Raw genomic sequence first — 13,650 nt, 5'->3', positions numbered from 1 at the left:
TTAAAGCTTTAAATTTAGCTTGAAATTTAAACACGTTCAATATGTGACAGGGTAGGCCTTTTTGGGGGCTTCTTTGGCTTTGTTTTTGGGCACAGATTGCAAGATTGTGGTGTTTGTGTTTATTGTAGCAGTGGTCGAGTAAGCATTACATTGTGTCTTTTATACGGCCAAAGCAACAAGCGTGAAAGCGTGCATTGGTCTTCGATAGATAAACTTTGTGCTGGCATAGTTTCATTCCCACACGTTACAAGACAACATGAAGTTGGACTGGTAAAATATTCTGAGGACCATCTTACCCTTATTTGCTAACAGTTTTTGTTTGGTAACCTGGAACAAATATTAAGCTTTAATAGAAGAAATAGTCGAATTGCATCATCGTAAATTCATATTTTATTTCTATTATCTATTTTTCTAACTTAAGAAAATATCGGGGAATTTGAGACGTCTTCAGTAATTAATCTTTAACAAATTGAGATTAAGATGGTCATTTCAAGCCCTAGTTTTTTGTAGTGGAGCGCTGCCTTGGAAAATGATTTGAGACTCATCGACCATTTCTGCACCCAAAAGCCTTTAACGGGAAGAAATATTGAGCGACTTTCGATGAAAGTAACAGGTGCAGAACGTGAAAAGAGCTGAGGTAAACAATCCGTTATGAAGCATTGTTAAAAGAAAGAATTCATTTCCCCGTACTGAACAAGGGCAATAGTCTTCGAAGACTGGGATATTCCCATGATTCATACGAACATATATCACTGTACTTCTTTGTGGTTTTAAAAACCGTGCATAAATTACTATGTCTCATTTCGTGTTGTCTTGCACAAGAATCTTGCAACCAACTTTCTATTTTTGCTGTCCATGTGTGGATGATATCAAAGATTCGAAGAACAAAGTTGCAAAATTATTTCGCCTCATGGGTACCAATTAAAAAACGAACTATTTCAAAAAAACAAATTTTCCACCTTTTTTACCAAAATATTCCAAACAAAAAGTTTTGCCATTCTAATAGCAATATAGCTAGGCTGCCAAATTTCTATAAGGAATTTCTGTCAGCTTGTACTTGAATTTCTGTACTACAAAGTCTCAAATATATGCATAGTATTCTGGAATCGTAGCAAGGAAAACATCAAATAGTTCATGCCAAGGTATTTCGAATTGTATACATTCTCTTCATTTAAAATCTTGAAAATTGTCTTTTAATCATAGTTTTATCATATCTAGAAATATCTTCGACTTTTCCCGTCCAAATTTGATTGCCATTTCTTAAGGGCCTTTCTGCTAATCCACCCTTACTTTTTCACTACACTCCCACCACTTATCGCCTGTCTCCTACCTATAAATTTCAGTTGGGAGACAGATCAGCAAGGGTCACCAGTTTCAAGTGGCTATTTTTAACATAAGTCGATTTTGGTTCTTTGTTTTTCTAATTTTTATTGTCTCTGTAATCTTTATTGTTTTACTACCATTGTTTTGTTTTGTTTTGCTATTGTTTAAGCCCGCTGCTGTTGTCAAGCGATGTATCCCACGATGCACCTGTTAACAACACCGCACCCTTGCGCATGCGTATTAGGCTTCATCTTGACGGCCGGCTGGTAGCTGTCTTGTTGTTTCTTCTTGCAAAAATTAAAAATGCCGAACTGATGTCGAGTAAAGCAGAATCCTACAGTACATCGATCAGAACATACGCCAAGTTCATTTCTTCATATTGTAGATATAATTAACAAGCTCGAGCCATGATGGGCTGCTGTTTTTGCCGAAGCTCGAGCTCGGATGAGGCGAAGAAAACCAGCAACAAAATCGACCAACAACTGAAGCAAGATAAAGTTGCCTACAGAGCTACGCACAGACTACTTCTGCTAGGTAACTACTCTTTCTTTGAATTATAAGCTAACTTTCGGTGAAGTCATTCGAAACTGCACCATTTCTTGAAATTTAATGTCAAAGTTGATGTCGAAATACTTTCCTCTACCAAGGTGCGGGTGAGAGTGGAAAGAGCACGATAGTGAAGCAGATGAGAATTCTCCATGTTGACGGCTTCAACGAGCAGTAAGTGAAATACGCTGCAAATATCGTGAAACTACCTTAAACTGCCTTTTGCAAACTAGTTTCGCTACAGAGTTGGGCGTAAATTTTTGCTAAAACTGAGTAAAGTCTTAAAATATTTTGAGGCATTGATTGCTACATTCTTAGCGTAAAAAGCAGACACAACATTCGACCGAGTTGTAATTTGCAGTTTTCAGAGTTTTAATGAAGCCCTCTAAATGCTGTGATCGTGAGATTGGGTTTTCTTGCTCTTAGGGAAAAAAGGGAAAGAATCGAAGACATTAAAAGAAATATCAAGGAGGCAATTCTCGTAAGTTTTACTCCATTATCTACTTGTATATGTCACAATTCGCCGGAACCACAGTTGTGGTTATTTACAATTTAGGCCAGTGAAACTTACTGTAAGGCTGGGTAAAACTACTACCACATCGGGGTTTTTTTCTAAGTTGATCATCAAAATAGATGGAAAATTAGAGCATTTAGTTATGTTTAAAGTAGCTTTATTTCATTAGGTCATGTAACATTCAAGTTCTTGCCAAATAAACGAGCGACGACAGAGGTAGAATAGGCCTATGCATCACCTTGAAATGCCAAAAATTGGCTGACATTTTCATGATTTGTGCGTATAATTTAATCATTATGGCTGGTCGTTATTTTTTTTGAGAATTCTGCAGAAAAAAAATCGTTTCGTCTGTCAAATGTGCATTCAGTTACAATGTCAAAAATAGGTTCAAAGTTGGCATTTTAGCTAAGTACTCAAGCGCTGTAATATTCACAGCTTTTGTCTATTCAAGTTGTACTAAATTACGTCCATAAACTGGTTTCATTTTTTTCCAAGCAAATTAGGTATGTAGATAGAATCTTTTTTTGTTTCAAAGTTTTTATTAATTGAGTAAGACCACCCAAATCAGCATGTCTTTTGTAAAATCACTATACAACCATTTATTCCAGCAGTTAGGTCAATGGTATGGAATTCACTCGAATGCCACTGAAAAGATATTTAATTTAGCTCCAGCCATGATTCTTTGCTAGTCATTGCCCCTTGTCTAATGAGGACGCAAATATATCCTAATATGCTTTTTTCTATTCAAAATCAACATTTTAGTGGGCAATCAAAGACACAAAGCTTTCAATTTGTTAACTATTATATACAATGAGCAATTGTGATATATTACCTGTATTTTATCCAAATAACTATCAAAATCATTCCATTTTCCCAAAATTCAAAGCATCACCTTGCCTAGGTCGCTTTAATAATCATATAAAAGATAGTGACAGAGTAAAAAACATGGATTAAATGTTTTTTACTATGCTAGCCACAAATTTTAAAAATCATTGGAATTTTAAAATTTTTTGTGAAGCTTAAATTAATCTTAATTTTTGGTTTTAAGACTAACAAATGTGTTTGTTTATATGTAACCAGGGTGACACCTATTAAAGCATATCAGCCAAAAAGTAAAAAAAATAGTTTTTGAAAGTGTCAGTCAGGATTATTTGATAAGTATGAGCTGAAGTTAAACTACACATTAAATGGTATTTTCAGATCTTTTCCATGGATAATTTAATTTTCTACATAGTATAGTGTTTCACGGGAAATTTTCTATCATGAAACAATTTGGATTGCAATTCTTATAGCTTTGTACTTGCCAGGAGGATTTGAGGCTACATTTCTAAACTGATATTTCTATATATATATATAAATATCTCTACTAACTCGGAATGCCAACTCAGAACCTTCCCGTTCTACATACTGAAGCATGTGCAGATCTGCCTTTTTGTCACAGAACACCTTGTGAAAAAGAAATGAAGCAGTAATTTTCATATACATCTACCAATGCACAAAAAGTGCTTTTTTCAGAAACGTTGTTTAGCTTAGCTCTGTCTCACATTCAAAATGATCTGTAAGCTATGAATATGCTTGAGCAAGAATACTAAAATAAGCATTACGGAAATTTCTTCATTGGAAGTCTGCTTTATTATTTGATGTTGTCACAAAATCTTAGCAAGCTTGTTTTGTGTTCCTTCTGTCATTTTAATTCTTGTGTACAATAAGCTCTTTGTGCAGTTGAATTAAATGCATTTCGTGTGCAGTGAATTGCGTAGGTTGATCTAAAAATACATTGATGTTCCCTACTTCATCTTTGTTTTTAGTTTTAAGTTTTTGTCATTTTGAAAATAATTTTTTATTATTCAGCAATTTTGGTTGATAGTCAGATCATTTTTTTCAAATATACAAAAGATTTGAAATGACATTTTTATGAAAAACTGTCTAATTTTGACACATAGAATGACAAATTTTGTTGATTGCATAAGATATCAGCCCCACCAAGATTTGAAATCAAACAATGTGGTTAACAAATAACGTGAATGGTATACTGAAAGTATATTTATTGAGAACCTCCTATTACCTTGTGATGCAAATCATGTTTAATGCGATGTGCTATGAGAACAGTTTTCTTGGTTTTCTATTTTGCTCTCATGTATAGTTTGTTTTGTTCAGCTTTCTTTCTTTACCATATTGGTTTTTTCTGTTTTAAAGATATACATATTGTTTTATTATTGCAATTCATGCACATGAATAATTGTACATTTTATCATATAAAATATATGCAAACAATTTCACTCAAAAGCTAGAAATTGTCTTTCCCTTTTATAATAACAGGGGTAAATGAGCATGCAGGAATTTTATTTTGTAACTCCGTATTTAGTTCATACTCTTGGCATTGCCAGGCTTGGGTAAAGACCATTAGTTCCAGCATGAATTTCAAATTTAGGAACACTTTCAGTGTTGGATTTAAAATTTAAAAACTCAATAATGTTATGATAACCTTTTCTTAGTAACATGGCACATGTAGTTAGAATTGATTGTAATTAGAATTCATTCTTCATCCCAATTACTTGAATGGAGTCCCATGAATTTTTCATGGTTGCAATTTTTGAATGTTATTGGTAACAAAGTGCAACCACAATCAAATGTTTCTATATAATTGAAACAAAGCCATGAATGCTAATTGATAAGGCTAACTTTTTACTTTTCCCCAAGCACATGGAATTTCCTTGTTTGAAAGAAAAAACCATCTTGCTGTGAAACAAGTTTCGTCCTATGCATAATGTTTGTGTTTCCTAGCAACGTGTCATGTGACTAACCGGTAGATATGGACTGCAGAGTATAACTTGCTGTCGTAAATGATACAACGGCTGTGTGATGATAAATTTGCTAAGGACTTTTTGAAACCATTTCCGGGGTTTTCAGTCAATTTTTATGTAATAACCTCCGGTGGCATCCAGTTAATCAATCCAGTCGCTACTGCCAATAAACCCCCGTCAAGTTGCATAAACTATCGCCCCTAGTTATCTGAAACCACTACAACAAGCCATATTTGAGATGTGTTCATTTGCCGTTAGGTGTATTCTTTGATATAGCCAAACAGTCGTTTAGAAGTAGGTCCAAAGGTTGTATTCAGGAGTACAGTCGCTCGCTCCGTTAGCGACGTGATTTTGTATAGGGTTGAAATGCAGCCTGTTGGAAAAGCCCGTGTACAAGTGATACTAGCACTGTCAAATGCAACCTGCTATACCTGTCATGTAAGCGAGTCACCGGTCACCACAAGTAGTCAACTGTTTGGTTTGATCTAAAAATAGCTCGCCTTTTCATTCAGTAACACAATATGTACCCAGATTTTCAAACACTATTGTTCTTTTCGATTGACTATTATAACAGAGAAAGGTTAGTGTTTTATTGGAAATCTTTTCATGCTAATTTAAAAACGATCATCGTTTGGCAGTTAGCAAGCGGACAACGGCTCAGGCAGTATGAGCTTAATTTAGTTTCACAGTTGCCATACCAATCATGAACAATGTATTTACAAATAGATTTAACAGGTGGCTTGATGAAAAACCGTAAACAGTTCACGCTAAAATGAGATTTTAATTGAAGATTTAAATTTACGCCATAATTCTTGGTTGCATATTTTCTTGTCCGGCTTGCTGTTAGCAGTATAGTTCAGCTGCCCCAGTGTTGGCTAGTTCGGCGGACAACTTTCGAATCAGATTTTCCCAAAAGAAAACTTTTGATTGACCTCAACATGATTTTGAAAACCCCAGAAAAATACCTTCATCTATTGTGGTATAGAATTTTCTCTCGTATTCTAGCCACTGAATATGTAATTTTATGTCTACAATTCTCCCCAACCTGAATTAAACCAAAACCCACTTGCAAAATTCTGTCATTATCTAAGCTGGATGAATGGGCATCAAAATACATACACCGTTCAGATTCACCCTGCCTACTCACCCCAGAAACTAAAAATGTTTCACCCCAAAACGTTAGAAAAGCTTTAGGTTTCTCTCTCACTGCCATTATGTCCTGAAGTTAAATCATATTCACGAAAGAGCACGGCGATTGGTATGCAAAGATAGTGAACCAGCGCTAGCCGAGTTGAATAAAAAATATTGAACTATTCATCAGCACAATCTGCAACTGCTAATGATTGAAATATTTAAAAGGAAAAACAATCTAAATCCAACATTTATGAAAACATTTTTACTGAGAGAGATATTCAATACAATTTGAGAAGTGGAAATCATTTGCAGTTGCCAAAAGTAAAGACAACATCATACGGGATAGAGAAAATTCAGTACAGAGGTCACCATTTGTGGTCCTCTTTACCACGGGAAATTAAACTAGTTGAGTTCAAACGAAAAATAAAATTATGGCATGGAATACTTGCATCTGCAGATTGTGCAAAATTTTCATTAAAGATCTATGGTTTTTGTAGGTTTTAAATTTTGTAGGTTTTGTAGCTATATTAATTTTTTGTTCTTTTTTGCCAACGTAAAAAGTAACGTAAACAACGTAAAAATAATGATTGCTGCACCCATTGCCGTAGACGGGGGGCACAGACTTTTGCAGCTAACGGAGGTGTCCCCTATTGTCCACATGTGCCCCTCCCTTTTTTAGAATGCCCACATGTGCTTCCTTCGCCTGTTGCTCCTTCTGCTGTTTTCGTTGCAGTGTATTTATTTCACGATTCGTCTAGTACCCTCTAATAGCATTGTGATTTTGCCTGCGATTTAGTCAACTTTGGAATACTCGCGTGTGGATAATTAACAAAGGAAAACGAACACTGCGAACAACTGTCAAAACTAATTCAAATACTCTGACTATTAAGTAAATTTTCTCAAGTCTTGCCTCTGCCACAAGAAAACACTTTCCTATTTTTCATAGTTCTGGTATTTTCCCTTTTAATTAAATAACGTTTCCTGCCCTTATCCAATTGGATTCTCTGGCTGACTCAACCTGTATGGCATGATTAAGGAGTTTATCTCAAAATGTCAGCTTGAGGAAAATCATGGGATAAAAATAGAAAAATCTCTTTGATAAAGCATGCGGCTATAAGAGATTTTGACGATTATCTTAGTAAATATACTCTGTGGTAGATATCTTGTGGTTGAAGTTTCCTTGTCAAATCCTTAAGAAAAAGTAATAACTTGACATCAGGCTTGACATTTCTAAGCACACAATGGCTTATGGGTATTCTCTATCTGGCTGCTACTGTTTTCCGGCTAATTTATTGCCATTGTTATTGTGCTGAGCTATGAAGTGATATGAAAAGGTTGATAGTCGGATTTAGAGGCATAGCAACTGCCGACGTCATTAAATGCCTACCTGAAAGTTGTTTTGATGCTATAGCTAAAGTTTTTGGCTAGATGGATTGTCTGGGGATGATTTTTTTTGCTTCAGCAAGCTCCCAGTTTGTCCCTGGTTTTATATTGATAATCATTGTTGGATTTCAAGTTTTGATATAAATCTTAAAAGTTTTTTGTAGTTGAGAATTAATCATGCATGTTGAGATCACACTGCTTATATATGCCCTATACTGCAAAGAAGCATACCCAAAGCTTTATTGATAAAATTGTTATTCCATGCAGACAATTACTGGTGCCATGAACACAATTTTGCCTCCAGTCAAGTTAGAGAACCCTGCAAATCAGTGGCGAGTGGACTGGCTCCAACAACATGCCACGCAGGACGATTTCAATTATCCATCGGTAAGGCTGCTTTGAATGCCAAGAAAGTATTTTTAATTTCAGGCTATATTGAACCATTGTATTACCTTCTTTCAGAGCTTTAGGCTATAAACCTTTGCCTCCACCTTCATTCCTTTTTTTGTAAAAATCCAAATCAAGTTCAAATCAGCCTGTTTACGTCATTATTGTTTTTGTCCAGGAATTCTATGATCACGTGAAGATACTTTGGAGTGATAAAGGTGTTCAAGAATGCTTCGAAAGGTCCAATGAGTACCAACTGATCGACTGTGCCCAATAGTAAGTTTCATGCCATCAAATGCCCTGCAAAATACCAATCTTGATGTCAATCAGGATGTGTAGATTAAGCTCCTTTGAAGTTTAATTCATCTACCCCACGTCAGATCGCTCTAATATTTTTTTAATGTAGATTTTTTAGTTCGAAATGATCAAGGCCTTACGACATGGTCCCCTTTTTGTCCACTTGTATATTTACAGCGTTTAAATTTTGGCCTAAAAATCCCCTACAGTTCTGTTAGGCTGAAAAAAGTACCTGACTCAGGGCCATAACTCCCGTAAATTTTGTTATAAAGGAAAGTTATTTCGCTCTTAAAACGATCAAATACAACTTAAGTCAAGGAACTTAAAATCATTACTTTTCTTCTCACTATTGCACATTCAATGTGAGAACTGATTTTTACTGTACTATGGATTTGTTCTTGCTTATGTATTATCCGTTAACGTTTCGATATTAATATTTTTTGTTTCCTGTAGTTTCCTAGACAGAGTGGATGGAGTAAGAAGGCCAGACTACAGCCCAAATAATCAGGTAGCTGTTATATAGGTCTTGCTAACAATGCTGAGAAATGCTTTAATAGTTAACCAATCAGATTGAATCTATTAATTGGTTAACGTGTTAGCAGTTAACCAATCAGATTGAATCTATTGTTTTTTGCGCATTTTCATTGGCTTGTGAAAATGTAAACAAACAATCTGATTTGCTTTACACATTATACATCCATCTTGATCGAACTGAAAGTGCACAGTTGGCTTCCTCGTATCAGTACAGCACTGTTTGGAGATTTACGCATCCCTTCACTAGCGGGCTGCATTGTGATCAAAATAACCAGGATTTGTTTGTAATCTTAGAATTGTGGTAATTGTTCCCAATTTGAGCCAAGAAGATTATTTCTATGGCAGCTTATTTCTGTGACGAGGTTATGAAGAACCTTTTAATTTTTGCAGGATCTGTTAAGGTGCCGTATTTTAACTCGTGGCATCATTGAAACGAGATTTCAAGTAGACAGAGTGAATTTCCAGTAAGTATTGCTGCCAGTTGACCGTCTTTTCTTGTTTTAATTCCATTTGTAATCAGCAAGTACTTCAATTCTTAATTTTCCTAAGATTGTCTTGTTGAATAAAATACTTGGAAAATGCAAAAAGCTCCAGTAAGATCATAAACTGTTTGATTGCTATCGATCGTAACCTTGGCAACTTCATGATACTTTTCTTTGTTATTCCACATGTTTTTTACACATACTTTCAAGTTTAGCCTAACACTAGAAGACTTTTTCTCCTTTACTATATGTCCATTCCTTTTAATTTCATCATAGTATGTTTGATGTTGGTGGCCAGAGAGATGAGCGAAGAAAATGGATTCAGTGCTTCAACGGTAATAATTTATTTCAACCGCAAATTTGCATTTGTTTTTCTTATTAGTTTTTATTTTGTTATTACAAAAGCAAATGCATATGAACTTTTGTTTTATTATTAATCGATATTTTTGCCAATTTGTTGGGTTATTGTGCGCATTCTATCTGAATGCAAACAAAATTTGAGAGTTGATAAAGGACCTGCAAAATACGTCAGCATTGACGCAAGATCCTTGTTAGCTGCTCCTCTATATCATGATTGCTGTATTAAACACGACATGGTCTCACCGGAAATTTCAACTCTTGGTTTTCAGATGTAACTGCTATTATCTTTGTTGTGGCCTGTAGTAGCTACAATCTGGTACTACGCGAAGACACGAGTCAAAACAGGTTGCGGGAGAGTTTAGAGCTGTTTAAAAATATTTGGAATAACAGGTAAGTACTACGAACTTACATTTAGATGTTTCATTTAAAGATAATTGCTTCTGTTAGTTTCTGTTGCTAATTAGAAAGTTAGAAATTGTTCCACTAATCCAAGTATGGTCTAAGCTAGGTTAACATTCGACAGATAGAGAAATTAAGTTAATTTTGAGGTTGTAGACTACTGGTTGCAAAAACAATGCTGCATTGGATGCAGTGTGATTAATAGTTCTAATGTCACACACTGAAAAATAAACAAAAAAATGCAGAAATGAAAGTGCGACCGTTTTTCATTTATTTTCTCGTGCCCAAATGCTTGTACATCTCAAATTTTTCTTTCAGGTTCTTGAAAACAATATCAGTGATCTTGTTTTTGAACAAGCAAGATTTACTTCGCGACAAGGTCTTGGCGGGAAAATCAAAAATTGAAGATTATTTCCCAGACTATGCACGATACAGAATACCGGAGGATGGTATGATCACGCTTGTCACTAATTTATTCTTAGGTTTTAACTTTGCAAAATTTTACGAAGTCTTGCATCCTTCTCAGATGGATGTCAACCTAAGCGAAATCGCTTCGACTGCAGTATATCCACCAGCTAGATTAACACTTGACAGGCCAGTTTCCACTTTAGAGGCTCAAGCGCAAAGCTTTGAGTAAAACTTTTGAACAAAAGCAAATTAACATTTTTGTGCTTGATAAGATGCCCGAGATGTCAAGTTAGGGAAATGCACGTATTTAGGCGTCGACGTAAGACCCAGAAGGAAAAACGAAAGGCGAATATCATTTGTTGACTTAAATATTCACTTTTTGGTAATGTCATCTTTCACTAGCGATCTACAAAATAATAGGTGTGCTCCTATGTTTTTCACCAAAAGCAGATACAATAATGCTCCGAAGGACAAAGAATTGAACACAGTACAACCAGGAGTGCTTTATAGCACTACCCTTGCATCTGGCATCGCTCAAATCATTCCAGCGACAATGTATAGGACGAGTTTAAAGGCCAACTCATTTAAAGACTTGATTTGATGTCCTCCTGTCCCTGTTCTAAATTTAATTCATCAGATCGTGCTAAACTTTTTATCCGATTGGTTGAATCGGAATCTTGACGGCCGTCGAGAATTTTAGTCTATTGAATTGAATCGAAAGCAGTAGATCGGAAAACCATAACATACGAATTGCACCTGTGTAAGAATCGGTTGTTTTCGTTTAAGCGGAAAACGGGTTTCAAATAAGAAGGCTGTCCCTTCTTATTTGAAAAATCCACATTCGTAAAAAGGATAGAATTTTAGCAGGGGCACAATTCTTTGAGATCAATAGGAACAAAAGGGGTTGTTGATTTGAAACAAGGAATTTTAATTATTTTAAAGGCAAGATTTCCTTCCCTTATCTAAGAACACTGTAGCCACGGTCCTAGTCTTTATCTTTCGGTCATCCACAACCTATCAGCAGGCATTCTGCGTGCATTCGGACCTAAAAGTTTCCTACTTTTGATCAAATGTCACTAGATCTACATTTTTAATTTCATTTGTAGCCAAAAGAGAGCTCGGGGAGGAGGAGGAAGTCACCAGAGCCAAGTATTTCATCAGAGATGAGTTTCTGGTAAGTTAATGATTTTATATTTAACCTTTTCGAATTAACCAGTCCTTTCATAAAAATATACAGCCATTGACTCCATTCTACTCCCGTGGTCAGCAAGCAAACTGATATATGTAGCCAAAGTCAGCTAGATACAATACCATTCATTTTTGTACATTTAAATTGCATTTGCTATCTCCTTTTGTGAAAATCTTGCATCGAAATTGCAAATATAGTCCTTAATGATGGGGTGGAATATGTTGAATAACAATCGAGCTGAATTTTTTTTGCCTGAGATCTTTTTACGAATGACAGCTAAATGGTATTTTATTTCCTTTTTTCCAGCGAATCAGCACAGCAACAAGCGATGGGAAGCACTACTGTTACCCACATTTTACTTGTGCTGTCGATACTGAGAATATTCGACGGGTTTTCAATGATTGTAGGGACATTATCCAGAGAATGCACCTACGACAATACGAACTACTGTGAACTAGATGCCTACTGTGTCTATTGGAGTAAACAACAACAAATATGTTTTCTGCCAAGGCGGCACCACGTATGTAAAAAAATCCTAACTTGAAAATGGCGGTACCCCGTATTCAAGAGACCTGTTATTATTGAAAATATGTATATTTGGATCCTGGTTTCTGAAAGAGCCATTTCTTCATACAAAGGCACAGGCATCGCACGTGACTACAACACGTAATATATCACGTGACCAGATCGTGTGCTCTTCAGGGAGTCTACTCTCTGCAGAATTTCCACGCAAGCGTACAGGCCGCGGTAATAGAGGGAGTTGTTCTGTTTCTTCTTATTAGCTTGATACGGTTGTAACCTAATGGAATATTCCTCCGACGACTTTCCAGGATGCTTCAACAAACAGGAAACTTCCTAAGTGATAGAACGAATCCAGGATATTTAAGAATCCATGAAAATCACTTTTCAGAGAATTTCCAAAACCCCTAAACGTATACATCACATCCCTTTTTATATTCTACTTTTTCTTAAGATTCAGATTTGATATTTGCGACACAAATATCTTTGTTTGTTTACGCAAAGGCAACTTCCTGGAAGGTCTCCTTGGAGCTGTAATTTGCGTTGATCTGGAATAACTGCCGGTGCCTCTATTGCCAAGTAAATGTATTCCAAGTATGGAAACTGAATTCCATTTGTTGCATAGTAGATGTAGATGGAAAGATTTTACAACCGTGCGATTGCAAGCTATGTAAATATTATTAGATTATTACCAATATCAACCTAGTACAATGTGAGTTACCTTGCGAATTCCCGTATTGCTCACGTGTCTAACATTAGTTAAGTTTGACTAAGGTAAATTACGCAGTTCCTTAGGTCTTAGGAAAACTAAGCAGCAGTCACGTCTCAAGGCACAACCCTTCGAGGATTTAAACTGTTCCCTTGATGAAAGGCAGCTTCTCTTATAGGTATTATTAAGACGTACAAAATTATTCACGATATGCTAATAAACGACATTTTTTCTGTCGTGTATTGTCTTCTCTCGTATAAAACAAGAGACGACCAAAGGTGCAGTCGATTATTTTCAGTTTCTTCTAAATAGAACACGTATCGTGCTCATGCTGCAATTCAGGCAGCCGTAAATCCTTCCGCAGTCATGCACAGACAACCTGAGTAAAGGTTGGCAGAGAAGAATGCGATCTGCGCGTGCTATGCCTTTCGAATACATTTAAATATGTTAAATGCTTGTCGAATAGAGATGTGATCTTGTAGACCGTCGGTTAGTAAATGATTTATGTCTGAGTCTCATCTATTCGTAGATAATGATGTATATAAATAAACTTGCCTGCAAACATAGTCTCTTGCTTCATTCTCTGTTTGTCTCACAAGTTCGTAACAAAGAAAAAAGGAAATTTGAATTTGTTTCTGCCTTATTTCTAGAGCTTGGACAAA

The 13,650-nt window shown here is 35.8% G+C and overlaps 1 protein-coding gene across 1 annotated transcript; it reads left to right on the top strand.

Annotated features, from left to right (window-relative positions):
* Positions 1-1,551: 1,551 nt before the first annotated feature.
* LOC135691247 (guanine nucleotide-binding protein G(s) subunit alpha) lies at positions 1,552-13,554 on the top strand. The gene is made up of 12 exons (XM_065209058.2): positions 1,552-1,857; positions 1,971-2,043; positions 2,296-2,350; positions 7,972-8,091; positions 8,270-8,367; positions 8,842-8,896; positions 9,313-9,386; positions 9,681-9,739; positions 10,034-10,154; positions 10,482-10,612; positions 11,678-11,745; positions 12,067-13,554. Exons 1-12 carry the CDS (start codon positions 1,731-1,733, stop codon positions 12,211-12,213), a joined length of 1,128 nt encoding a protein of 375 aa, XP_065065130.1. The 5' UTR covers positions 1,552-1,730; the 3' UTR covers positions 12,214-13,554.
* Positions 13,555-13,650: the final 96 nt, after the last annotated feature.

This window comes from Rhopilema esculentum, chromosome 4, assembly GCF_057945365.1.
Source record: "Rhopilema esculentum isolate cy_ngs chromosome 4, ASM5794536v1, whole genome shotgun sequence".
Lineage (NCBI taxonomy): Eukaryota > Metazoa > Cnidaria > Scyphozoa > Rhizostomeae > Rhizostomatidae > Rhopilema > Rhopilema esculentum.
This window is presented reverse-complemented; position numbering and strand designations above follow the sequence as displayed.

Bases quoted from the DNA above. Each gene is read 5' to 3' on its own strand.
- LOC135691247 (XM_065209058.2), top strand. From the start codon at position 1,731: ATGATGGGCTGCTGTTTTTGCCGAAGCTCGAGCTCGGATGAGGCGAAG. The intron at 8,368-8,841 runs GTAAGTTTCATG...TGTTTCCTGTAG, and splicing joins CTGATCGACTGTGCCCAATA to TTTCCTAGACAGAGTGGATG. The intron at 10,613-11,677 runs GTATGATCACGC...TTTCATTTGTAG, and splicing joins ATACAGAATACCGGAGGATG to CCAAAAGAGAGCTCGGGGAG.